We start from the raw sequence: 24,782 nt of genomic DNA on the forward strand, positions 1-24,782 counted from the left end.
CTGGCCGGGCGGTGGTGGCTCACGCCTTTAATCCCAGCACTCGGGAGGCAGAGGCAGGCGGATCTCTGTGAGTTCGAGGCCAGCCTGGTCTCCAAAGCGAGTTCCAGGAAAGGCGCAAAGCTACACAGAGAAACCCTGTCTCGAAAAAACCAAAAAAAAAAAAAAAAAAAAAAAAAAAAAAAAAAAAAAAAAATTCTGTGAGCGAGCCAGGCGGTGGTGGTGCAAGCCTTTAATCTCAGCACTTAGGAGGCAGAGGCAGGCGGATCTCTGTGAGTTCGAGGCCAGCCTGGTCTACAGAGCGAGATCCAGGACAGGCAAAGCTACACAGAGAAACCCTGTCTCAAAAAAAAAAAAAAAAAAAAATTCTGTGAACAAAGATGGTCAAACTACAGAGCAGTTTCCTAAATGAGAGGTCATCAGGAAGTCTCCAATGAGAAGCCAGTAATCCAATGGTGTGTGCCTCCAGGAGTAAGGTCACACAGTGGAAGGCATCGTCCCTGGGTACAAGTCCCAACTCTGGAGGTCTCACTTTGTGATCATTTAGAAATCCAGATGAACGTGGAGTGTGGATTGAAGCTGAGTGGACCCCCCTCCCAGTGGTGGCTTTTGCTGTTGTTTTTAAAATAGTTTTTGAGAAGGGGGTGGTCTCACTCTGTAGCCCAGGCTGTCCTCACACCAGCAGAGATCCTTCTACCTTCCTTCCCCAAGGGGTTACACGTGTGAGCCACCATTCCCACCCCTCTTTATTTCTAAGTCTGCAGAAAGCCTACCCATCAAGAAGAGCATTCTCATAGCAGAAATGCCACCTGCAAGTAGCCGGGGCACCCGCCAGGTCCCACAGCCACGCAGTGTATCACGCACCACCCTGCAGACGTTCCCTGAGCACCCAAGCACCTCATGAGTCTTCCTTCTTCGGAGGATACCCTGTCGTTCCTTTAGGTTCCTCGAAGCATGATGGTGACACGTGCTGGATTAATGATTTTGCTCTCAAGAGGCAAATTCTTCCAAAAGGTCCTTCTTGGTCTCATCGCAGGGCCTTGAGTCATCCATTCTGAGAGTGACACCATCGGTTCTTGAGACGGCTCGAAGGTGTGACTCGTTTCACCCTCACACTTGAAGCTTTGTAAGTTCGTCCTCCAAAAGAGCTTTGAAAACCTTAATCCACCACTGTCGGGCTTTCGGCTTCTCTGTATCCCTCGTGAAGTGAAAGATCCCTGGATGTCATTCCCTGAGCGTCTGTGCGGCCTCCCCTGGGAAGGATCACTACGCTCAGGCTACCTGGCGCGTTCCTCATAGTGTTGAACTCAGTCCCAAAGCTACAGTGAAATGTTATCTCCAAACGTGTGGCAGGGAGACGGGACCTGCAGCTCACTGGCTAACCAGATCTGTTGGTTTCTTTGTGGACCTTGGCCACTGCCCACTCCCGAGTCAGAAGGAAGCATCTTTGTGACTGGAGAGGTGGTGGTAGCCACAGGGGCCTCCCTATGGTCCTTAAATATGCTGCCACACACAGAGATCTTAAAGCTATGCTCAATTAATTAATTAACTAACCCTTTAATGTGTCCCTCTATGTGTCCCATCTTCAATAACTACTGACTGGCCCCCTGGACCCAAAGACTTGTTCACATTCTTCCAAACTCTCAATATAAATGGAACCAGGCAGAAATGATGTTGTTTGTCTGTCTGTGTACATGTGCGTGGGTGCATGTTTGGGTCTGTGTGTTTGGGATTTTGTTTTTTTGCTTTAGATGGGGTCTCTCACTGTCCTGGAGCTTGCTGATTGGTCTAGACGGACTGGCCAGTGAGCCTCGGGGATGTCTGTCTCCATCTCCCCATGCTGAGATTAGAAGAGTACACTACCATGCCCTTCTTTTTCCATGGGTTCTGGGACTCCGACGCCGGCCCTCATGCTTTCTCAGCAGGCACTTTTCCAGTGGAGCCGTCCCTCATCCATTTTGTTGTTATCTGGCTAGTAGACGGGTAATAGGATGCAGTCTGGGTGGTCCAGCAGCGGCTGTCTCATTCTGGAGAGTCCCGGAACCTAACCCAGTCTAAACGTGATGTTTCACTGAATTGTGATTTCTGTAGGCTTCAGCTCCACGTTTTATATCCACTGAAGGACTTAAAAGTGTGTTCCCCAGTCTGTGGCTTGTCTTTTTGTTTTCTTTGCATACTTTTTAAAGAGCATTAAGTCTCTAATTTCGATGAAGTGTGATTTAGCAAGATTTTCCCTGTGGACTACACTTCTCAATGTTAATCTCAAGAACCGTGGGCTAGCTCAAAAAAGAGCTCTTCTGTCTTCCTTCATATGCTTTGGATTTAGATTCTGATGGTGATTCAGTCTGAGATCCTCTGTGCACTGCACAAGACTCGTTTTTCACATATTCATAGCCAGCCACCAAAGCATCGTCTGTTGAAATGACCACCGTTACTCCTCTGTAGCTTTAACCGGAACCAAAGAAAGTGATGCACAGTCTGTCCCTGTCTGCCTTATGTTAGAGCCAGCACCTCTCTGTCCATTGCTATAGATTTATACTGACTCTTCAGCTCAGGCATAAGGCCTCTACATTTATTTTCTTCTTCAAGGTTGTTTTGGTGGGTTTTTTGTTTGTTTGTTTTGTTTTGTTTTTTTAAGACAGGGTTTCTCTGTGTAGTTTTGGTGCCTGTCCTGGATCTCACTCTGTAGCCCACACTGGCCTCAAACTCATAGAGATCCTCCTGCCTCTGCCTCCCAAGTGCTGGGATTAAAGGCGTGTGCCACTGCCGGCCCGGCTCTGTTTTGGTGTTCTTAATCTATTTCCATGTTAGTTTTTAAAAAAAATCAGCTTTAAATTTTTAAATTTAAAATCTATTCACTCCCCTTCCTTTAAAAAAAAAATCAAACAAAATTTCAAGGATTGCATGGAACTGAAATCTCAATTTGAACAATATACCTTTTTTAAAGATATAAAGATATAGCCGGGCGGTGGTGGCGCACGTCTTTAATCCCAGTACTCGGGAGGCAGAGGCAGGCAGATCTCTGTGAGTTGGAGGCCAGTCTGGTCTACAGAGTGAGTTCCAGGAAAGGAGCAAAGCTACACAGAGAAACCCTGTCTCAAAAAAACAAAACAAAACAAAAAAAGATATAAAGATGTAATTGTGTGTGCAAGTGGTGTGCACGTGCCATGGTGTGCGTGTGGCAGTCTGCCAGTAACCATTAGGGCTGGTTCTCTCCTTCCACCTCCTTTTTGAGACCGTGGCCACTTGTTCCAGCTCTTGCTTCATTAATTTTATCATATGCTGCAAGTTACTCTCTAAGCACTGCCCCAGCCACATCTCTCAACTTTGATTTGTTTATATTTTAATTTGGTGTGAAACACTCTTCAGTTTCTCTTTTGATTTCTTCTTTGGCCCAGGACCACACAGAAACATGGTGTTTAGTTTCTAAATAACTTGAAGATTTCCCAGATATTTTCTATTCATCTCTAAATTTGTTTTATTACTTACTTATTGGTTTGTTGTTTTTTGTTTGGCTTTTTTGAGATAGGGTCTCACTATGTAGCTCTGGCTGTCCTGGAACTCACTACGTAGACTAAGGTGGCCTCAGAACTCACAAAGATCCGCCTGCCTCTGCCCAAGTGCTGGGATTCAAGTCGTGCACCATTAACACCTAGCCACTCATTTCTAATTTAATTCCAATGTGTCAGATACCATGTTTTCTTTTTCCATTCATTTCTTTTTCCATGAGTGTGTGTGTGGGGGGGTATGGATATTATATATGCATGTGTGTAGACACATCTGTGTAAGGGGGTGCGCATGCCCATGTGTGGAGGCTTCACGTTGACATCTGGAACCACCCTCCACTGCTCTCCCACCTTATACATTGAGATAGCATTTCTCAGTCAAAGCTGGAGCTCACCAATATGGCTAGTCTTGCTAGCCAGTTTGCTGGGAGGAACTTCTGTCTCCAGCTTCCAAGGTTAGAATTACAATGGGCCACTACAACAATCTGGTATCTACATTTGTTCTGAGGACCTGAACTCAGGCTCTCAGGCCTGCACTGCAAGCCCTTTAATTACTCAGCAATCCAGCTCCCTGGCACCAGCATGAAATATTTTTGTGGCTTGAATCTATTAAAGTTGTCGGTCTGCTTTGGAAGTGTTCTTTGAGCTTTCAAGTTGTATATTCTGCAGTCACTATAAACACAAGAATCCACAGCTTGCTGGGTGGTGGAGGTGGCACACACCTGTAATCCTAGCACTTGGGAGGCAGAGGCAGGAGGGTTTCTGTGCATTCCAGGCCAGCCAGAGCTGTTATTACACAGAAAAATCCTGTCTCAGGGATAAGAAAAAAAAAAATCCACTGCAAACATTAAAGACTTTGACATCCCTCCTGGTGTTTTGTTTTTGTTTTAAGATAGGGCTGCCCTATCAGGAACTCTATATAGACCAGGCTGGCTTCCAACTCAGAGGTCCACTGCCCCTGACTCCTGAGTGCTGGGATTAAAGAGGTGCATGTCTATCGGTTTATCAGTGATTGAAGGGTGTGGACACCTTCCACTGGGTTGTCGTCTATTTCCTCTTGCACTTATATTGCTTTTGGCTTGTCTCTGGCTTCCTGAAGCATTGTTTTAAATGGAAAAAAAAAAAAGACCATATAGTTTATTGGCTGGTCACCGAGCTCCAAGGATCCACCTGTCTCCACTTCTCAATGACAGGGTGGCACACTTAGCCACACCTATGTGGGCACTAGAGGTTTGAACCTGGGTTCTCTTGTTTTCCTAGGAAGTGCTCTTACCCCCGAGCCATCTTCCCATCTTACCCTAGCACTTTATATTTGGTGGTTGGTTTGTTTTTTGTTTTTTGTTTTTTTGTTTGTTTGTTTTTTGAGACAGGTTTTCTGCAGTCACTATAAACAGAGAACAAGAATCCTGTAGCTCAGGCTGACCTCAGTCTCACTCTGTGGTGGTTCGGTTCTGAGCTGATCTTCCTGCCTCTGCTTCCCAGGTACTGTGATTACAGACGTGTGCTATGCTAGCCGGTGTGCTTACACTTACTGGAACATCTCCGTTGTCTGTGTAACGCTAATCCTACCACACCAGGAACCAGCTGACTCATGGCACGGATGCCAGGGGCAGCAGTAGGCATAGGGGAGGAGAGGGAAAGGACATTAGGGTTGATATCTTGGACACTCCACAACATGGAAAGGGCACCTATCTGGAGAGGAAGCTCGATTCTCCTGAAGCAGTGGACCCAGGGTCCAGGCTGATGGGTGGCTAGGCAGGATTTTATACACACACATATATATCATGTGTGTGTGTGTGTGAATATATCTTGTTGTATATGTATATATCTTATTGTGTGTATTAGGATGAAAATCAGAGGACAACTTCTGGAGTCAGTTCACTCTGCCCACCTTGTCTCAAGGCAGGGTCTCTCTTGGGTCTGCAGTTATGATGTGCATTACCAACTGGCTGGTCCACCAGCTTCTGGCTGATTCATGTCTCCGCCTCTGATCTCACTGTAGGAGTGCTGTGGTCACAGATGCACACGGGGGCATTAGGATTCTTATGGGTGATGGGAGAGCAGATTCAGGGCATCGGGCTCACACAAGCACTTTTACCTGCGAAGGCATCTCCCCAGGCCCTACTGTGTATTTACTGAATAATCCTGACATCTTAAACCTTCGGGTTCTGGTTCTGCTTTTCCAAATAGTTCTCAAGGTGTGCTTTCCTGGGTGTGGTGATCTTGGGTTGTGGGATTGTTCTAGAAAGCCTGGGTTTTATCTGAGGAGCCTGTGGAGCCTTGGCTGGGAGCGAGACCTCCAGATCACATGACGTAGACTTACGATGAGTAAGGCACCAGAGCCAGTTCAGGACCGTGTGGATTTAACCTCTCTGAACGGGGTGTTCCAGGCTGTCCCTGGAGTGGGCCAAGTGACAGCTCATCACCCAGATGAGACGGGTTGCCACAGGTGCGCCTCAGCATAGCCTGCTTCCTTCTCCACTCTGCCTTCTGTGCGTGGCAGCCTCGCTACCACGTGGGGTTTCCTGGTTGTGATGCCCAGCCCCAGCCTCATGTCTTTACTGTGTCAGGACACATATGCTGAGCCCTGGAGTCTGGAACCACAGCCTCTACCCTCCCACTCATAGGCCGAAGGACGAGGCGAGACCCGAAGGAAGGTTGGAATTGCTTTTATTGAGGGGCGGACACCGCAGGGCCCCGCCCATGGTCAGGTTAGTGTTCTGCCTGGCATCTCCACCTGCCACCAGCTCGAGGTTAGTGGAACATGCAAAGCTCACTCAGAGGGTGGAGGCAGGGGTAGCAGCCACCAAGGCCAGGGGCTGGCTGGGCAGGAAGGGAGGGTGGCACTGGCCAGGTGCTTATGTGAGCACAGATGGGCCAGCCAGTGTCTCTGGGCCATGGAGAGGCCAGGGCTCCCCGGGAAAGAGATGGGCAGCAGCACCCAGAGAGGGTTTCCACAGGCTGGAGGAGTCACCGGGCCTCTGGGGTAGGAGAAGTCTTGGATCTGGAGAACCCTCCAGCCCTGCCCAGCCAGAAAGTCCATCTCCTACCCTGTGTCTGGGTCTTGAGGGCCTGGGTACAAGAAGAACACAGAAGGCACTTACAAGGGGAGCTGAGGCTGGAAGGCTGAAGCAGAGGCTCGGGTCTTGGGGGGGAGGAAGTCTGGGGTGGTGTGTGCTACAAAGCACAGCTCCAATGGCAGCTGCAGGAGCCAGGCGGGGGAGGCTGGGGCCGGGACCAGGCCTTATCTTCCCATGGGGAAGGGGCTTCTCTGGGCAGGCTGGAAGAGATGTTCGGCCTGGGACCTTTCCTTTGCCAGCAGGACCCACTGAATAGGCAGGTGATTCAGAGACACGCTGAGGAGACGCGGCTGGCTCAGGACAGAGGCCGCCAGAGGCCCGAGAGCTGTCTGCTCATAGGGATCGCCCCTGGCTCCCCCTCAGCAGGTAGGACCAGCAGGCAGACATCCAGTAGGGTTGGCTTAGAGGTCTGGGGACCTTTCCCAGTTAGAAACCTCCCAGGAGAGACAGGAGTGGTAGGTTGAGTGCCCAGCTCTGGGTTCTCCAAGGCACCTAGCTGTGATGAGTGAGTGGCAGGTAGAAAGGATTAGGGAGACCCGAGGAGAGTGAAGTGGTCACTGGGCCTGGGCCAGCCCCATTTCCCAAGACACAGGCTGTCTGGACTTCAGATACATATATAGAGAGATATATATTAATGTGTTAGTCTGGTCTTTTTGGTTAAATTTTAGGCACCGCTTGGGAGGAAGACACCTTTACATGTTAAAGACCCCAGCGCCTCCACAGGGAGCCTGGCCACATGCAGAGCGGGAGGGCAGGGTGCAGGCAGGGGGGGTCAGGCCACCGCGGACTCAGGACCCCCTAGAGAGGCTGAAGGCCCCGAGGCGTAGCGGCGGCCATAACCCGAGGAAGAGTAAGAGGAAGAAGAGAAGGTCATGGAGAAGCCGGAGCCAGTGGCGTCAAAGCTGCCCCGGCGGGAGCCGGCCCTGGAGCCGGTGCGTGAACCAGTGCGTGAGCCCGTGGTGGAGCCGGAGCCACTGACGCTGTAGGGGCTGTAGTAGCCCTTGCTGGACTGCGCCGCGGCCTCCAGCAGCCTCAGCCCGGTGCCCTCCTCCACCATGCTGCGGTCCAGAGCGTCCTTGTAGGAGATCTTGAGCTTGGTCTTGGGGCACGTGAGGTACTTGGAGTAGGCACTGACATCGCGCAGCTTCTGGGCTGTGCGGGCATCCACGGTGCCACGTTGCAGGGCCTCGTCAAGGGGCACGCGGCCGGGGGTGTCGGGCTCAATCAGACCTCCCGTCAGGTACTGCACCTCCAGGAAGCGCTGGCCAGCCTCGTAGTAGAGCCAGCCCTTCTTCAGGGCCTGGGCAGCCGACATCTTGGTCTTGGTGCGTGGGTCCTCAAACCCACAGAAGGCCTTCTGGGCCAGATTGATACGGTCGACCATGATCTTGTCCACCAGGCCCTTGTTGACGGCCTCGGTGACGGGGAAGCGCTCCCCGGTGCTGGGGTCAATGATACCCCCGGTGCAGGCCTGTGCCTCCAGCAGCCGCTGACCAGTGATGTTGTCCACCAGGTTGCGGTGCATGGCCTCCGTGATGGACACCTTCTCCAGCGTCTCCGTGTCCAGGATGCCGGCCACTGGGCCGGTCTCCTCAGTAGGATCAGACCAGGAGGCTAACTGAGTCCGAGAGACGGCGGGGCTGATGGGGTAGGAGGAAGAGGAGCCCACCGAGGAGGAGCGGGAGCGGAAGCCGCCTGCGTTGCCCGAGAGCATGTCAGCAAACTCGGTGATGGAGAGTGTGCCAGCACGGTACTGGTCCAGGGCCGAGCGGTCAATGAGGTTCTTGGTAATGGCGTCATCGATGTCATACTGTCGGCCAGAGCGTCGGTCGATGATCATAGACTTGACCACGCCGTCTGAGGAGGAGATGGTGATTTCTTCCCACTCGCATTCCTGCTCTGACAGCTCCAGGTAGGTCTGGTGGTCAATGAGGCCCTTGCGGTAGGCCTCATAGACTGACATCTCCTTGCCCGTCTCGGGGTCCACAATCACCACTCGGCGCTTGCGCACCGAGGACTTGGAGGACGTCTTCCGCTCCCGTTTCTTCTCCTTCAGCGGCAGGAGACACAGGCCAGTCTGGGGGTCAGTGATGCAGCGCTCCATCAGCTGCAGGTAAGTGAGGTTCTCCTCTGTGTTGGGGTCAAAGAAACCCTTGGTGTCATCTGAGGGGTCAGTCAGGATCTCATTCATCTCCTCATCAAAGAGGCCGCGCTTATAGGCCACTTCCACAGGCAGGCGGTGGCTCTCCTCGGGGTCGATGATGCCACCAGTGGCGATCTGAGCCTCTAGCAGACGGATGCCATGGTCCTTCAGGATCAGGCCCTTCTTCATGGCCTGGAAGAGGGAGATGAGTTTCCCAGAGTAGGGATCCTTGTAGCCAGTGACGGCACGCTCAGCGGACAGCAGCTTGTCTTTGAACTCGGGGCCCACGATACCCATACGCACAGCCTCTTCCACAGTCAGCTTGAGCCCCTTGATAGGGTCAATGACATAGCCAGTGGCTGCCTGTGCTTCCAGGAGCTCAAAGGCTGTGCCGGGGCGGATAATGCCCTTCTTCATGGCCTGGTACACCGAGAGCCGCTCCTTGGTGGCATCAACGAAGACTCCGGCAATGCAGCTGGTACCTTCAAGGAACTTTTGCAGGTTCTTAGTGACCTCCTCGATGGAGGTCAGGCCTTCTTGCAGCTGGAGCGCTGTGGCCTCGTCCATGACCTGAGAGCGCACCAGCTCCTCCACGGTGATCTGTTTGCGCAGGCCGCGGAAGGTCAGTTTGCGGGCATCGGAGAGCGGCAGGAGCATCTGGCCGCTGCTGTCATCACGGCGGCACCGCTTGAGCAGCTGCGTGTAGCTGAGGCGCTCATCCGTGGAGGGATCCACGTAGCTGCGCACCTCGCTGGGCTCCGACAGCTGGTCGTGCGTGTCCTTATTGAGGTAGCCGCGTTGGTAAGCCACCTCCAGAGGGAGGTGGAAACCCAGGCGAGGGTCCACAATGCCTCCTGTGGCTAGCTGGGCATCCAGCAGCCTCAGTGCCTCCTCGGCAGGGATGAGCTCCTTCTTCATGGCCTGGAAGAGTGAGATGGTCTGCTCTGTATAGGGGTCCCGGTAGCCGGTGACAGCCCGCTCTGCGGAGAGCAGCCGATCATGCAGCTCGGGGCCTACCAGACCCTTCCGCACAGCCTCATCCACAGTCAGCCGCTCGCCCTTCACTGGGTCCAGCAGGAAGCCCGTGGCTGCCTGTGCTTCCAACAATAAGCGGGCCACCTCGGCACTCAGCAACCCCTTCTTAAGGGCCTGGTAGATGGTTAGCGTCTGCCTGGAGCCAGGCAGGTAGACACCGGCCACTGACCCGGTGCCATAGAGGTAGCGCCAGGCAGACTCCATCTCGAGAATCTCACGGAGGTTCTTGGTGCCTTCCCGGAAGAGGTTGTAGGTCTCGAGGGAGATGATCCGGGCCTCGTACAGGTCTTCGGCAGTGAGGCGGCGGCGCACGTAGTCATAGGAGGCCAGGTTCTGCTGGCGGATGATTTCGGTCTTCTCGATGATTTCAATGATGATGATGATCATACGTTCCTTGGTCACTCGGCCAGCCTGAAAGTCAGCCATGAGCCGGGCTCGCTGATCCTCAGGGATCATGTCTGACTGCATCACCTCCCACAGGGACATGGAGGAGCCGCCGCGGCTGCCACCACCTGGGATGTCAATCTGCGTCTCCTCGAACGCCCTCCTGGTCTCCTCCTCAGTGTACACCTGTGTAGTTTCCACCACCTCTGTCTTCTCCGCCCCTTTGAGTGGCAGGAGGCGCAGGCCCGTCTCGGGGTCCTCCACACAGCGCTCCAGCAGCTGCAGGTAGGTGAGGTTCTCATGCGTGTTGGGGTCGAAGAAGCCCCTGGTGTCGTCACTCGGGTCTGCCAGCACACGGTTCATCTCCTCGTCAAAGTAGCCACGCTGGTAGGCCACGTCCACGGGCAGGCGGTGGCTGTGCACGGGGTCGATGATGCCACCCGTGGCGATCTGGGCCTCCAGCAGGCGGATGGCATGCTCCCTGAGGACCAAGCCCTTCTTCATGGCCTGGAACAGTGAGATGGTGGTGCCTGAGTAAGGATCCTTATAGCCAGTGACGGCCTTCTCGGCTGACAGGAGCTTCTCATGGAGCTCGGGGCCCACTACCCCTGCCTTGACAGCCTCATGGACGTACAGCCGTTGGTTCCGCACAGGGTCCAGTAGAAAGCCAGTGGCTGCCTGGGCCTCCAGCAGGAGTGTGGCTGTGCTGGGTCTGAGGAGGCCCCGGCGCATGGCCTCATAGATGGTTACTTTCTCCTTGGAGTCCTCCAGGTAGATGCCAGCTAGGCAGCCACTGCCTTGCAGCAGCGTCCGCACGGAGCCCACCTCTGACAGATCTTTGACTGACGTCTTGCCTTCCTTGAGCTGGTCAAACTGAGCTCGGCTGAGGATCTTGGCAGCCAGGAGCTCACTGGCTGGCACAGGGGCACGGAGGCCGCTGAAGGACAGCCGCTCCTGCCGCTGGGTCTCCACCTCCTCCACGATGGTGATGAGGATCTTGATGACCTTCTCTACAGTGACCTTGCCCGTGCGGAACTGCCGGAGGAGCTCCTGCCGCTGCTCCTCGGTGAAGTACTCAGAGCTGATGAGCTCCCACACTGTCACTGTCCTGCCCTTAAAGCTGCCCACGGGCACCTCCACCGTGGCCTTCTCCAGGGTCTCACGGGCCTGGAGCTCGGAGTAGACCTCCTCCTGCCGGGCCCGGACGGCCTTCTCGGAGACGGGCAGCAGGCTCAACCCGGTCAGCTGGTCGGACCGGCACCGCTGCTGGAGCTGGCTGTAGGTGACCGGCTCGCGGGTGCCGGGGTCAAGGTAGACTCTGGCATCATCCCTGGGTGACAACAGGGCCCTGTTGGTCTCTTTGTCCAGGTAGCCCCGGGCATAGGCCACATCCAGTGGCACGCGGTGGCTCTTGCTGGGGTCTACAATGCCACCAGTGGATAACTGGGCATCCAGCAGGCGCAGGCCCTGTTCCCGGGGGATGAGACCTTTCTTCAGGGCCTGGAACAGTGAGACGCTCTGTCCTGAGTAGGGATCCCGATAGCCTGTCACAGCCTTCTCGGCTGACAGGAGCTTCTCATGCAGCTCGGGACCCACGAGGCCAGCGCGCACGGCCTCATCCACAGTCAGCCGGGCGCTGGTGGCAGGGTCGATGATGTGCCCGGTGCCAGCCTGGGCCTCCAGCAAGGCCACGGCCACATCTGGCTGCAGCAAGTCTTTCTTCAAGGCCTCATAGATGCTCAGCTTCTGGCCCGCTTCTTCCAGCCACACCCCGGCGATGACGTGGGCACCCCGCAGGGCCCGTCTCACGCTGTCTGCCTCTGCCACCTCGCGCACGGAACGCTCGCCCCGTTGCAGCTGCTGGAAGAGCTCCTGGTTGATGACCCCGCTCTCCAGGAGCTCCGCGGCGGGCACGAGGGCACGGAGACCCTCGAAGCAGAGCTGGCCCTTCCGCTCATGTTCCTCCACCACCGTGATGACAATCTTGATGATCTTCTCCACGGTGATGCGGCCGGTGCGGAACTGCCGCAGCAGATCCCGTCGCTGCTCGGCGGTGAAGTACTCCGAGTTGATGATCTCCCAGATGGTCACAGTCTTGCCCTGGAACTTGCCAAACGGTGCAGACACGGTGGCCTTCTCAAAGACGTCACGGGCCTCGGTGTCGGTGTACACCAGCTCACCACCCTTGGCGGCCTTATCTGTGAGCGGCAGGAGGCGCAGGCCCGTCTCGGGGTCCTCCACACAGCGCTCCAGCAGCTGCAGGTAGGTGAGGTTCTCGTGCGTGTTGGGGTCGAAGAAGCCCTTGGTGTCGTCACTCGGGTCAGCCAGGATGCGGTTCATCTCCTCGTCGAAGTAGCCACGCTGGTAGGCCACGTCCACGGGCACGCGGTGGCTGTGTACGGGGTCGATGATGCCACCCGTGGCAATCTGGGCCTCCAGCAGGCGGATGCCATGGTCCCTGACGATGAGGTCCTTCTTCATGGCCTGGAAGAGGGAGATCTGCTCCCCAGTGTAGGGGTCCTTGTAGCCGGTGACAGCGCGCTCGGCTGACAGGAGCTTGTGGTGCAGCTCGGGACCCACGACACCCTCCTTCACAGCCTCGTTGACAGTCAGCCGCCGGTTCCGCACAGGGTCCAGCAGGAAGCCTGAGGCCGCCTGGGCCTCCAGAAGGATAAGAGCTGTGCCAGGGCTAAGCAGCTGCCTCTGGAGGGCCGCGTAGACACTCAGTTTCTCGTTGGTGGGCTTCAGCAGCAGTCCCGCGATGCTGCTGCGCCCCTTCAGGTACTGACGCACGCCTTCCCGCTGCATGAGCTCAGCCACCGTGGTGTGGCCCTGCTCCAGCCGCTGCAGTTCCTCCGCGCTCAGGATGCCCGCTTCCTGGAGCTGCTGAGCGGGCACCTTCTGACGCAACCCCTCGAAGGTGTGCTCGGGTTCCACCTCCACGGATGGGCCATCGAGCGCGTCGCGGCCATTGGGCAGGGCCTTGGCGGCAGCAGCCTGAGTGGTGGCGGCGATCTCCTCCGAGTGTGCCAACGCAGCCCGGTGCTCCTCCTCCAGGCGCTGCAGCCGATCGCGCAGCCGCTGGTTTTCCTCGGCCAGCAGCTTCTCCTGCTGCTGCCGCTGCTGCTCCAGATGCTGCAGCTCCTCCTGCTTCCGCCGCACACCCTCCTCGGCCTCGCGCTGCCGCCTCCTGGCCTCCTCCATGCTGGCCACCAACTCCTGCTTCTCCTGCTCCATCTGCCGCTGCTGCCGCTGCTGCTCCTCCCGCAGCTGCTGCGCTTTGGCCACCTCGTCCTGGAAAAGCTGTTCCAGCTTGGCCTTCTCCTGCTCGATGAAGCGTTCCCGTTGCAGCAGGCTGTCCTTCTCAGAGAGGAAGCTCTTCTGCAGGGCCTGGGTCTCCTGCAGTATCTGCTCCTGCTGCACAGTCTGCATCTGTTGGGGGATGGGGGAAGGGGGGGGTCAGCTCTCAGAAAGCAGGGAGACCCAAGAAGCACTCACCACCACCACCAAAGGCAGACCCACCCGGCCCGCCCGGCCGCCTGTGAGGAGGGCCTGTGAGGAGGGAGGATGGTACCTCCTCAGACTTGAGCTGCAGCAGCTTGGCCTCTTGTTTGAGCTTCTCCTTCTCACGCTCCAGCTCCGCAATGGCCTCCCGCAGACGCTCGGCATCATGGTCACTCTGCTGCCGCTGGATCTCCAGCGTCTGCACCAGCGTCACCTTCTCCTGCGTAGCAAGCTCGGTGCGGTGCAGCTTCTCGCCAATCTCTTCAGCCTGCTTCCGGAAGCGCTGGGCATCCTCCTCGGCCCGGGCCTGAGCCCGGCTCATCTCAGCCATGCGCAGCTTGAGGCGCTCGGCCTCTGCACTCATCTCCAGCTGCCGCTGCCGCTCGGCCTCCAGAGTCCGCTGGAAACCCTGCGTCTCCTCGACCAGCTGCTGCGCCATCTGCTCCTTGTCCTCCTGCAGCCGCCGGGCCTGCTCCTGGGCAAGCTCCTTCTGCTGCTGTAGCAGCTCCGCCTCAGCCTTCAGCCTCGTGGCTTCCTGTACTGCCTGCATCTTTTCCTTGAGCATCTTCTCTGCCAGGGCCCGCTGCTGGGCCAGGTCCTCCTCGGCGAGCTGCCGCAGCCGTGCGGCCTCCTGGGCCGCCACGCTCAACCGCGCGGCCTCCTCGGCCACCTGCTTCATCTTCTCAGCCTCCTCCTCCAGGAAGCGCTGGGTGTTGTCCTTGTCCCGCAGGATGAGCGCCCGGTTTTCGGCTTCGATGCGGGCCTTGAGCTTGCCCAGCTCCTCCATCTGCACGCGGACGGAGAAGAGCTCCTCCTCCACCTGGCTGCGCTGCCGGGCTGCCTCCGTGACCTCGGCCTTCAGCCGCTGCAGCTCCTCATCCAGGATGCTCTTCTGGTGGTCGGTCTCCTCCAGCTGCAGTCGGAGCGTTGTCAGCTCCTGCTCTACCTGGGCCTTCTGCCGCAGCGTCTGCTCGGCAAACTTCTTGTGCTTCTCCATCTCGGCGTCGGCGGCCTGCTTCTGTTTCAACGCGGCCTGCTCGGCCTGGGCCCGACGCGCGGCCTCTTGCTCGGCTTCCTTGCGCAGTTTCTCTGCAGCTGCCTGTGCCTGAGCCCGGGCCTGTGCCTGCTCCTCCGCCGACTGTTTCAGCCGCTCGGCCTCTTCCACTTGTTTCCGGGACTGGGCGGCCTCCCGTTCGGCCTGCTCCCGGGCCTCCTCCGCCTCCTCCGCCGCGCGCCGGGCTGCCTCTGCCTCGCTCCGCAGCCGTTCCAGCATGCTCTGCTCTTGCTGAAGTGTCTGCTGCAGCTCCTCCTCTCGCTGCTGCACCACAAAGGCATGCGCCTTCTCCTCCGCCTGCAGTCGCTTCTGGGCCGCCTCCTGGGCCAGCTGCAGCTGCCTGGCGGACTCCTGCTCCGCGCGTTCGCGCAGGCGCCGTGCTTCCTCCACCTTGGCCTTGAGCCGCTCCACTTCCTCCAGCGCAACCTTGCGCTGCCGGGCAGCTTCCTCCTCGGCTGCCAGGCTCTTCTGCACGCGCTCCTCGGCTTCCCGGCGCTTCTGCTCCTCCTCGGCCGCCAACTGCCGCTGCCGAGCCGCCTCCAGTTCGGCCTGCTCCTTGCTGCGCATTGTGTCCTCGGCATTGCTGCGGATGCGCCCGAGCTCCAGCTCTAGTTCTGCCTTGCCGGCGGCGGCTTTCTCAAAGCTCGCCTTCAGCGCCATGATCTCCTCCTCTACCTGCCGCCGCTGCCGCAGCGTATCCTCCACCAACCCCTTTTGCCGCTCCAGCTCACTCTCCGACGCCTTGCGCAGCTGGGCCAGGCGCTCCTCTATGTCAGCCTTGTGCAGCGCAGCCTGCTCCTCCAGACGCCGCCGCTGGAAGGCCTCATCCTCAGCCAGGCGCCGCAGGCGCTCGTTCTCGGCCTCCTTCTCCTTGAGCGCAATCTCCGCCTCTGTCTTGAGCCTGGTGGCCTCACTGATGGCTGCCAGCTTCTCAGTAAGCACTCGCTCTGCCTCGGCCCGCTGGCGCGCCGCATCCTCCTCGGCCAGCTGCCGCTGCCGCTTGGCCTCCTCGGCCAGGGCACGCAGCCGGGCAGCCTCCTCAGCCAGTTCCCGAAACCGGTCGGCCTCGGCCTCTAGCCTCTGCTTTGACTTCTCGCTGGTAGAACGAGACTCTTCCTCGGCTCGTGCCTTGCTGGCCAGCAGCACCTCCATCTCTGCCCGCACCTTGGCCAGTTCGGCCTCCAGCTCCTGGCGCTTCTGCGTGGCTGCAGTCGCTTCCCGCTGCAGCCGGGCCAGCTCCTCCTCCAGCAGCTGCCGCTGCTGTTCACCCTGCTCTGTCTCAGCCCGCAGGCGGATCAGCTCCTGCTCTGCAGCCAGGCGCTGCTGGGCAGTGCCCTCCGCCAGCTGCCGCTGCTTCTCCAGCTCCTGTTCGGCCAGCTCTCGCTGCCGCACGGCCTGTTCCTCGGCCTTGCCACGCCGCCGGGCCTCGCGCTCGGCCTCTTCCTTCTGCTTCTCGGCATCGGCCTGGGCCAGACTCTTCTGCTGGGCCACCTCTTCAGCTTGCAGCCGCAGCCTCAGCGCCTCGTTGGCCTTCAGCTGCCAGCGCTCCAGCTCGCGCTCGGCCTCCTCGCGGGCTCGTTCGGCCTCGGCTTGCTGCTGTGCCCGCCGCTCGGCCTCCTCCCGCAGCTGGGTCACCGTCACGTGCTCCTCCTGCAGCGTGCGCTCCAGCTGTGCTGTCTTCTCCGCAAAGGATGCGCGCTTGCTCTGCAGCTCCACCTCCGCGCTGCGCTGCGCTGTCTCCAGAGCTACCTGCACTTGGCGTGCCCTCTCGGCCTCCGCTTGGCGCAGCCGCCGTTCGGCCTCCTCCGCCTGCAGTCGCAGTTCCTCCAGGGCCTGCAGGGCCCGCTGCTTCTCCCGAGCTGCCTCGGCTTCAGCCTTCACACGCAGGGCCAGCTCTGCCTCTGCCTGCCTTTTGCGCTGGCTCTCATCTTGCACCTGCCTGCGCAAGCGTTCAGCTTCCTCCTGAGCCTGCCGCTTCTGCGCTTCGGCCTCCTCGGCCCGGGCGCGCAGAGCCTGTAGCTCGCCCTCCGCCCCTCCACGCTGACGCTCCGTTGTCTCCAGCTGCAGGCGCACGACCCGGATCTCTTCCTCAATGCGCATCCGGCTGCGTTCCGCGGCCTCCACCTGTTGGGCCTTGGCCTGGATCTCTGCCTCTGAGCTCTGCCGAAGATGCTGCAGCTCCTCCTGGATGCTGCGCTTCTGCTGCTGTGCATCCACCGCTGCCTCCTCGCGCCGCGCCACCTCCTCCTTCATGCGCCGCTGCAGCTCCTGTGCTTCCAGCTCCGCCTGCGCCTTAGCCTGGGCGTGCGCCTCGGCGAGCTGCCGCTGCTTCTCCAGCGCGGCCTCCACCTCGGCCAGTCGCTCCCGCTCCTCGGCCCGCTGTTGCTCAGCCAGCCTCTGCGCGGGCGGCCGCAGAGAGGGGAAGAGAACCAGAGACAGCGTGAGCGTAGGCAGGGTGCCGGGCGCTCACGTGACGTGGACGGTACCACCACAGTTCACTTGGACAGCGCGATTCGGGGGATCAGGGAGGACAGAGGTCCCAACCCAGTCGAGGAGACAGCGTGCACCCGCCCGGGGTACTTGGGCAGCGAGCATAGCGGCCCCACCATGCTCACCAGCCTGGGGAAGGAGGCCCAGGCGTCCTCCCCTCTTCCCGCAGACAGGCGACGGAGACAGACGGATACGGGGAGGGAGAGAGAGAGAGAGAGCAAAAAGCAGGAGGCTCGCAGGGCCTGCAAGCCATACCCACCATACCACAGCCCTGCCCGAATTCTACCAGACGCCCTCGGGCCTGGTTCCCACCACAAAGACCCTCTCTCCACACAGGGAGGGGGGGCTGTCCCCAAAGCCCAATGGGGTGAGGGCATGGTGAGGCAGCCCAAGTACAGACAGCCGTGCAGACCAGAGCCAGCACAGAAGGCCTCTCAAGCCGGCAAACAGGAGCAAAGAGGAGGCAAGGATGAAGGCGGGCCAACCAGGCCACCTAGGATGTAAGGAGCTAGACAGGTGGCACCATGCCCGGCCAAGTTCCTCGGAGACACCACTCTCCAAACCCTACAGCCACATACACCAACTCTTCCTAAGGCAAGAGACCCAGTAACACCAACACAGACTCTCTGGGAAGAGCACACAGGAGAACCAGAAGGATGCAACCGAGGAACACCAGCCAATGAGAAAGGGCGCACTAGCCGCCAGGCAGAGAGCAGAGCCGAGCCAGATCAAGGTGGGGGGGGCCACAAGGAAGGGCGACCTGGGGAGCCGTGCTGGGGTGGGGTGCTATGGGCTATGGGCTGCATTTGAAATGGGGAGAAGGGGCTTCCCCCACCCGGTCCACATGGCCCCTGGCATACCTCTTCCTCCTCCATGCGGCGTAGTGTCTCACTGATGAACTTGATGTACTGACTTGTGAGTGTGGTCAGCTCACTGTAGCGTGTCCGCAGATCCACATACTGGGGGGAAGGAGAGGGCCAGTCAGTGACCAGGAGACCCCTTGAGGTCCATCTAGCCCCCTGCTCAGCTGAGGCTTGGCCCGCCTCCATCCTACCTCTTGGATGACGCTCTCCGATCCAGACTGAACCTTGGCCTTCTTGGCTGGGGAGGCCACGGGCTCAAGCTGCGCCTTGTAGGTGACCAGCTGGAGCTCATAGTCCTACAGATAGACAACGCAGTCAGCTGCCAGCTCTCCACTCTGGTTGCCTGGGCCTGATCCCCAGGCGGCTGCCTCACGGGCTTGTTGCTCGGGCACAGTCCAGGCTTGGGAGGGCCACTCGAGAGTCCGGTGCCCGCTCAACTGGCAAGCGTGCCCCAGTTTTGAGTTTTAGAGCTGGCAAGCTGGGAGGCCTCACCTTGATTGCGTTGATGTACTGCTTGGCGAACCTCTGACACTCCTCAACCTTCTCGCCGTGACGCTCGATCTCTTCCAGCAGGGCCTGAGGGAGGCAGGGGTTAGCCTCGAGCTACAGGCTGCGCCCTACCACATGCCAAGCCTGTCGGGGGGCCCTACCTTCTCCTGGCGCAGCTGTTCCCGTGCATCCTGGCTGTTGGCTATCGGCACGGCCTGGATCTGCTCTTGCCGCCTCTTGGCATCCTGCAGCCAGGCGCTCAGTGGGTCCGCGCTCTCCCGGTAGTAGCGGAGTTGGCGACCCAGCTGGTCGAGCTCGCGCTGTCGCACGTCGGTCTGGGCCAGTACAGCCTGCCAGCGCTCCAGCAACTGGGTGACGCGCTCGCGCCACCGTTCCACTTCCACGTCCCGTTCGCCATGGCGCTGCTGTAGCCGTTCGCCGACTTCCTGTGCCCCCCGCAACTCATCTCTCAGGGTGTCGAATACGGGCTGCTGCGCCTCCGCCTGGGCCCGCAGTTTCTGTTGGGCGAGGCAGGGTTGGTACCAGTTCAACATGGACTCCTACTGACCCTGTCCCCCGGTGAAGCACGGGTTCCCGGATGGTACCTTTAGTGAGGCCTTGGTAGCTTCAAGCTCTTGGAGGGTGGCAGGCACCGCCTGGGCCTCCTTAAGCGGCCCCTCGTGGGCTTTAAGCACCTCCTCAGCCCCCTGGGTACTGCGAATCACCAAGCTGATGGTCTTGAGTCTAGGTGGGAGATGGCAAGACTCAGAGCCAGGAGATAACATGGGCTCAAGCCACACACCCTAGATGAAGGAACTGCGGCCCCTAGGGGCCTCCTGCTACGCCCAGACCCTACCCGGCCACAGCAGTGGTCACTTAAGCTGGAAGACCCGGAGGGAGGATGCTCCAGCTAGGAGCAGCAGATTCTGAAGTCCTGGGGCAGGTGATAGTACCTGTAGTGTAGTCCTCAAGACTACACTCAAGACCGGCTGAGCAAACAGGAAGTAGGAAGGGGACCGTGTGTCCGACCGACGGTCCTCTCTAACACTGTATTTGTTAACAAAGGGTGGATGCAGGGGCTGGAGAGATGGCTCAGTGGTTAAGAGCACTTACTGCTCTTCCAGAGGACCCGGGTTCAATTCCCAGCACCCACATGTCTGTAACTTCAGTTCCAGGGGATCTGACACCCTCACACAGACATGCATGCAGGTAAAACACCAGTGCACAATAAATAAAAGTAAATTATTTAAAAATAAAAAATAATAAAGTGTGAATGCACTGTGTAATCCAGGAACCAATACATGCTGGAAGTAAATGCTGAGGGCACAAGGCTTCCGAAAGACAGGCCTTATGAATGTACCTGCTGTGCCTCTGAATCAAAATATGCTGAGATAAACAGAAAGAAAGACATAGAAACTCTGCAGCTAGGCACAGGAGGATAGGCAGAAGGGGCTGGGCTCTGCAAGGAGGACCCTGAGAGGATGAGGCCAAGAGGTCTGGGGAGCATCTTGCTGCCCTGTGCCTCTAATGTCTCAAGCCTTGCTCCAGCCTTACTCGCTCCTCTCAGGTCTCCATTTTTCTCCACCAAGAAGCTCATCTGTCTCTCAAACTCACTGATGCCCTCCATGTGGAAAAATCGGTCCTTCCTCCTGAACCCACCAGTCTGGCCACACCTCATGGCATCTCTCTCTCCCTCCCTCCCTCACACTGTGCGCAGGTCCAAACCCACGCCCTCCGTCCCGCAGCCAGACTGCTCAACGGGCCCCACTGCCACTTCACCCCCCACCCCCCATCTTTCCTCTGCTCAGAACACGTCTGCAATCACTGCCCTCACCGGAGGAGCCCCACTGGGCCCCGGAACCTGCACAGGAACACTCACTTCTCCAGGTAGATGGCAGATAAGCTTCGGACCTGCTCCAGCTTGCCCAGGGTCAGTTCCAACTCCGAGCGCAGAGTCGGAGCGGCAGGAGACGGCTCTGGCAAGGCTAGAACCTTCTCAGCCTCGGCAGAGAGGCGGGCAACTCCCTTGCCGAGCCCCTCCACCTCAGCCTGCGCTTTCTGTGGAGAGAGACCAGGGAGAGAGGCACGCTGACCATCAGAGCCTAACAACCGGCTTCCCTGGAAGGGAAGGGGAGGGAGGTTGGGGTGGGCAGGGGGAGTGAGATGGGAACGGGGGGGGGGGGGGGGGGGGTGCGCCTGCCTGTTGCTCGGCGATGCGCTGGGCGCACTCCCGCGCAGGTTCTTTGTCCAGGGGTAGCCGCAGACGGTGCACGGTCCGGGTCTCACAGGCCTCCAGCTGCAGCCGGATGTCCTTGAGCTCCGAGATGCATCGCTGACAGCGAGACTCCTCTTGCTCGCCTGGGGAAAACAACCGGGTGGACTCAGCCACGGCCTGCATACAGCCTGCCCGCCGGCCACCCCACAGGGCCTCGCCCCCCACGCCATACCCTGCTCCAGGCTTTGCAGCAGCTGCTGGTAGTGGCGGCTGCAAGCCCCATACTCGCGCTCGGCCACCAGCCGGTCCTCGGGCCCGAAGCCGCCAGCGTCCTGGCTGTCCCGGAGGAAGGCCTGGTAGTGCAGCTCCAGGTTGCGCAGGGCTTGGCGCTGCTCCTCCGGCTTCAGCGTGCGGAACTGGAGGCGGCACGCGGCGTTGAGAACTGGGTCGGGCCAGACGGCGCACGCCCGCCCCCCCCCAGACGCCATCTTCCCGTCCCTCCCAGGACCCACGGGGGTCGCCGCCGCCCTACCGTGACGAGGGACCAGGACCGGATGAGCTGTATGTCACGGCTGAGGCTCTGCCAGGCCAGGAGGCTCTTCATGTCCACGTGCAGCTGGTGCCACAGCGTCACCAGGGCCTGATGCTGGGCCTCCAGTCTAGTAGGCAAGGACCGTGTGCGTGTTCAGGGGTGTCCGGGACCCTCCTCACTGTCCACAAGCCCCCTCCTGCAGCTGGGAACCCTCGGGGGACCCACCTGGTGACCGCTTCCTGGGCCTCCTGGTTGGGCGGTGGCACAAGAAAGCACACGGAAGGCACAGCAGCCTCACTGCTGGGACCGCTGAGCACCTTCCAGTGGGATGGCTGGGCAGGACCCAGTAGCTGGCACTGGTCACCCTTGTGCACAGTCACCTGGGACAGTAAGAGTAGCAGAGGGTGGAGCTAGGCCTATGCCCTGGCCGGCCCATCGTCGTCCCCTCGGGCCTGGGCACAGCCTAGCTCCGCCCTTACCTCCACCTGCTTGTAGTCACACACAGCCAGCAGGGGCACGTGGCCCCGCACAGGGTAGGCAGGGTTGCGTGGCTTCAACTGCACAATGGCCTTGGCCCGCTTGGCCAGGCCCGAGAGGTGCCCCTTGTACTCGTTCAGTTGTTCCTTCTCGTCCTGTGGGGAGGGGAGGTTCAGGGTCGACCCATCGAGCTCCGGGTGCAGAGATACCTGACCCAGAAGCCTGTCTGGGGAGGGTTTTGATGCTAGGAATGAGGGCATTTAAAGGCAGGTACAGCTGGGAGAGGGTATAGGCCTCCGCCAGTTGATTCCACGGGGCCCCTTCCTTCCAACCGAGACTAGGTACCCATCCCTACCCTGGACCGCTCCTACATAAAGAAGGGGTAGGGCCCTACTTACAAACCTACCCCTGCAATGACCTCGCCCCTGCTCCCTCCCCTTCTAGCTGTAGAAGAGGGGCATCCTCCTCCCCTGTCCTGCCCCAGCCGGAGGGGAGCGAGAACAAACCTCGCCAAGAGCAGTTCAAGGACAGAGTCCATGCTGGAGCAGCTGACCCTCTCCCACCTTCTCAGGTAAGCACTGAAGCCGGTCCAGTCTTTGCAGACTCCAGAACCAGCTTCCTCCTCTCCCCTCTGCCTCTAGACTCCCTGTCCAGAGCACTGGGACTCTTGTGGGTACCCCCCAGCCACGCCCCAGTGTACATGGGCACCACATCCAGCTGCCCAGCTGCCATTCACGGCCCTGCAGCTAGGCCCTGTTCCAGTCGTCAGGCCACGACGTCGATTATTCACCATAGGGCTGAGGACGTTCCACTCAGGTAGGCTCTAAGGTTGGGGCTCATGCCAGCCCACCTGCTGGTCACCCGGTTTTTGTTTTTGTTTTTGTTTTTGTTTTTCTGTTTGCCGCACACCTGCACCCTGCCTTGTCTCCTCAGCCCTGTTGGCCCACGCTCCATCCAGCCTGCCCCTCTGGTCCTTGCTGGTGTCTGCCTCACCTGGGCATCCTGCAGCAGGTCCTCAAGCCTGGTGACGGTGATGGAGCGGTCACAGCTGTACTTCCTGCGCAGCGTCTCCTGCAGTTTCTGCAGCTGTTCCTCGGCCTCCCGAACGTCTGAGAAGAACTACCAGAGCGGGAGGGGTCACACGGGGGGCTGACCCGGGACAAACAGCCAGACCTGAGGGAAGAGGTGCCGGGACTGCCCCCGCCCCCCCCCCCCCCCCCCCGCCCCAGGGGGACTGGCAGTCAGGGCTACACATATGTCAGGTCCGATGGGGACCCTTCCAGGGCAGGGCAGCCGGGCCACAGGAGCAAGAGAGGCTCTGGTCCTCACCTGGAAGTAGGCTGTGTTCTCCTTCAAGTGCGCTTCGATGCAGCAACAGAGCTGTAGCATCCAGCTCCACTGCGTCTGCAAGGCAGCCTGGAAGGACTGCAGACAGCAGGGTCCTCAGGCCCCGCCCCCACGCCATCGGTCCCACGGCCCCACCCCCACCGAGGCTCCCCGAGGCTCCCTGCGGTCCTGCCCCACCCCACCCCACCTCCACTGTGGGCCGGGCAGGGTGGTCCTCCCGCAGCAGCCGGTCCCCGGTGTTCTGGATCTCCTTGATTTTCTTTTCCTTCATTTCCAGTTCCCGCATCAGGGCCTGGCAGAGAGGGAGAGGGTCTCAGGGACAATTTCAGGAAGGCTGTGAACACGACGACGACGACGCAAGTCTCACGCCCATCTTCACAGGGCCTTGAAGCCGAACTCAAGGGGCTCCCAACAGTGGGCGACAGTATGGATGCGAGTGGGAAGGGAGGGGGTGCATGGGAGGTGTGGATGGGGGGGGAGGCGGGGGCGTGCTGTGAAGAAAAAGCCGCCTCACCGAGTAGCTCTCCTTCTTGGCGGCCATGTTGGTGTTGCGGTCACTCCAATCAAAGCCCACTTCCTCCTCTTCCTTCTCATTCAGCCACATCAGCTCCTTGGTAGCTGCCGCCACAAACCCGTGCAAGCTCTCCAGGGACCGGAGGCGGGCCTTGGAGGAGTTCTTTAAGTAGGAAAGAATGAGTCAGCTGACTGACTGACAGACTGACTGGGGCTGCCTACCCCTCCCAGGGACTGCCCCTGCAACTCACCAGCAGCTTTGCATACTGCAGGTCGAGGCGGCCCAGGCATTCTCGGTAGGCACCCCGGGTGGCGGGGGAGAGTTGGCTCTGCAAAAGACAGGTGGGAGCGGTAAGGTCTGCAGTGGCCGGGGCATGGCCCACAACCGTGGCCCACCCCAAGGGTACCGCCTACCTCATCATTCCGTGCCCGCTCGATCTTGGCCCGAAACTCCTCGATAGACTGATGCATGCCCCGGTGGCTGCCCAGCTGTGCCTCCACGCTGGGCAAGTCCACGCCCCACTCGGCCCCGTCCATCCGACGCTGGTTCTCCTCTACCCACGCCAGCAGGTCCTGCAGGTAGCGTAGCGTAGAGTCCTCTAGCTCCGGGCGCCTCTGTGTACTCTGCAGGGTCACCTGGGTCACCTGGGTCTGTACCGGGGCTGCCACGCCGGCCTTCAGTCGGAGGTTGTACTCGGTGCGGATGGCTACCAGGCGCTCGTGCAGACGATAGACCCTGAGAGGACGCAGGAGTCGGGAAGAGGGTCAGGCGGGTCCCAGGCCCCCCGAACCCGCCCTGCCTAGGCATGGCACATACCTCCGGTACATCTGTTCACCCTGTGGGTGCCGCCCATCTTTCAGGGTCTGCACGTCATTGAACAACAGCCGGATCATGCCATCGGCCTTGTCCAGGTCTCGCTCCACTTCCCCAGCCCGCTGAGCCACCTTGCCTGAGGCCAGCAGCCGAATATCCTGCAAGATGGTCCTGTGTGACTTGGTCTGGCTGACTCTCCTGCTCACTGCCCACGGTTCTCAACCAAGGCCGCCCCTCCACCCACTTCCGCAGCCTAAGATCAAGGTCCTGTCTTTCCTTTCTCTCCTGGCAATCCCACATTATCTTCCTAGCACGCTTCTAGGCAAATCTGTATCAGTC

At 59.1% G+C, this 24,782-nt stretch overlaps 1 protein-coding gene across 10 annotated transcripts in view; it reads right to left on the reverse strand.

Moving 5' to 3' along the window:
- Nucleotides 1-6,156: 6,156 nt before the first annotated feature.
- Plec (plectin) overlaps nt 6,157-24,782 on the reverse strand; it is a 61,815-nt gene continuing 43,189 nt past the window's right edge. For 9 of the 10 annotated variants that reach the window (XM_076556160.1, XM_042265061.2, XM_006989320.4 and 6 more), the window contains 20 exons: nt 24,447-24,601; nt 24,044-24,365; nt 23,881-23,958; nt 23,631-23,792; nt 23,304-23,408; nt 23,099-23,194; nt 22,763-22,888; nt 21,772-21,924; nt 21,518-21,672; nt 21,293-21,419; nt 20,993-21,176; nt 20,746-20,903; nt 20,425-20,603; nt 19,151-19,289; nt 18,707-19,063; nt 18,549-18,632; nt 18,248-18,352; nt 18,054-18,152; nt 13,720-17,100; nt 6,157-13,577 (listed from right to left, as the gene is read on the reverse strand). In XM_076556160.1, the coding sequence (XP_076412275.1) occupies nt 7,356-13,577; nt 13,720-17,100; nt 18,054-18,152; nt 18,248-18,352; nt 18,549-18,632; nt 18,707-19,063; nt 19,151-19,289; nt 20,425-20,603; nt 20,746-20,903; nt 20,993-21,176; nt 21,293-21,419; nt 21,518-21,672; nt 21,772-21,924; nt 22,763-22,888; nt 23,099-23,194; nt 23,304-23,408; nt 23,631-23,792; nt 23,881-23,958; nt 24,044-24,365; nt 24,447-24,601 (12,387 nt within the window). In that variant the 3' untranslated portion in view covers nt 6,157-7,355. The remainder of the gene's footprint in view (nt 13,578-13,719; nt 17,101-18,053; nt 18,153-18,247; nt 18,353-18,548; nt 18,633-18,706; nt 19,064-19,150; nt 19,290-20,424; nt 20,604-20,745; nt 20,904-20,992; nt 21,177-21,292; nt 21,420-21,517; nt 21,673-21,771; nt 21,925-22,762; nt 22,889-23,098; nt 23,195-23,303; nt 23,409-23,630; nt 23,793-23,880; nt 23,959-24,043; nt 24,366-24,446; nt 24,602-24,782) is intronic. The other variant, XM_076556161.1, reaches the window with a different exon arrangement.

This window comes from Peromyscus maniculatus, chromosome 20, assembly GCF_049852395.1.
Source record: "Peromyscus maniculatus bairdii isolate BWxNUB_F1_BW_parent chromosome 20, HU_Pman_BW_mat_3.1, whole genome shotgun sequence".
Lineage (NCBI taxonomy): Eukaryota > Metazoa > Chordata > Mammalia > Rodentia > Cricetidae > Peromyscus > Peromyscus maniculatus.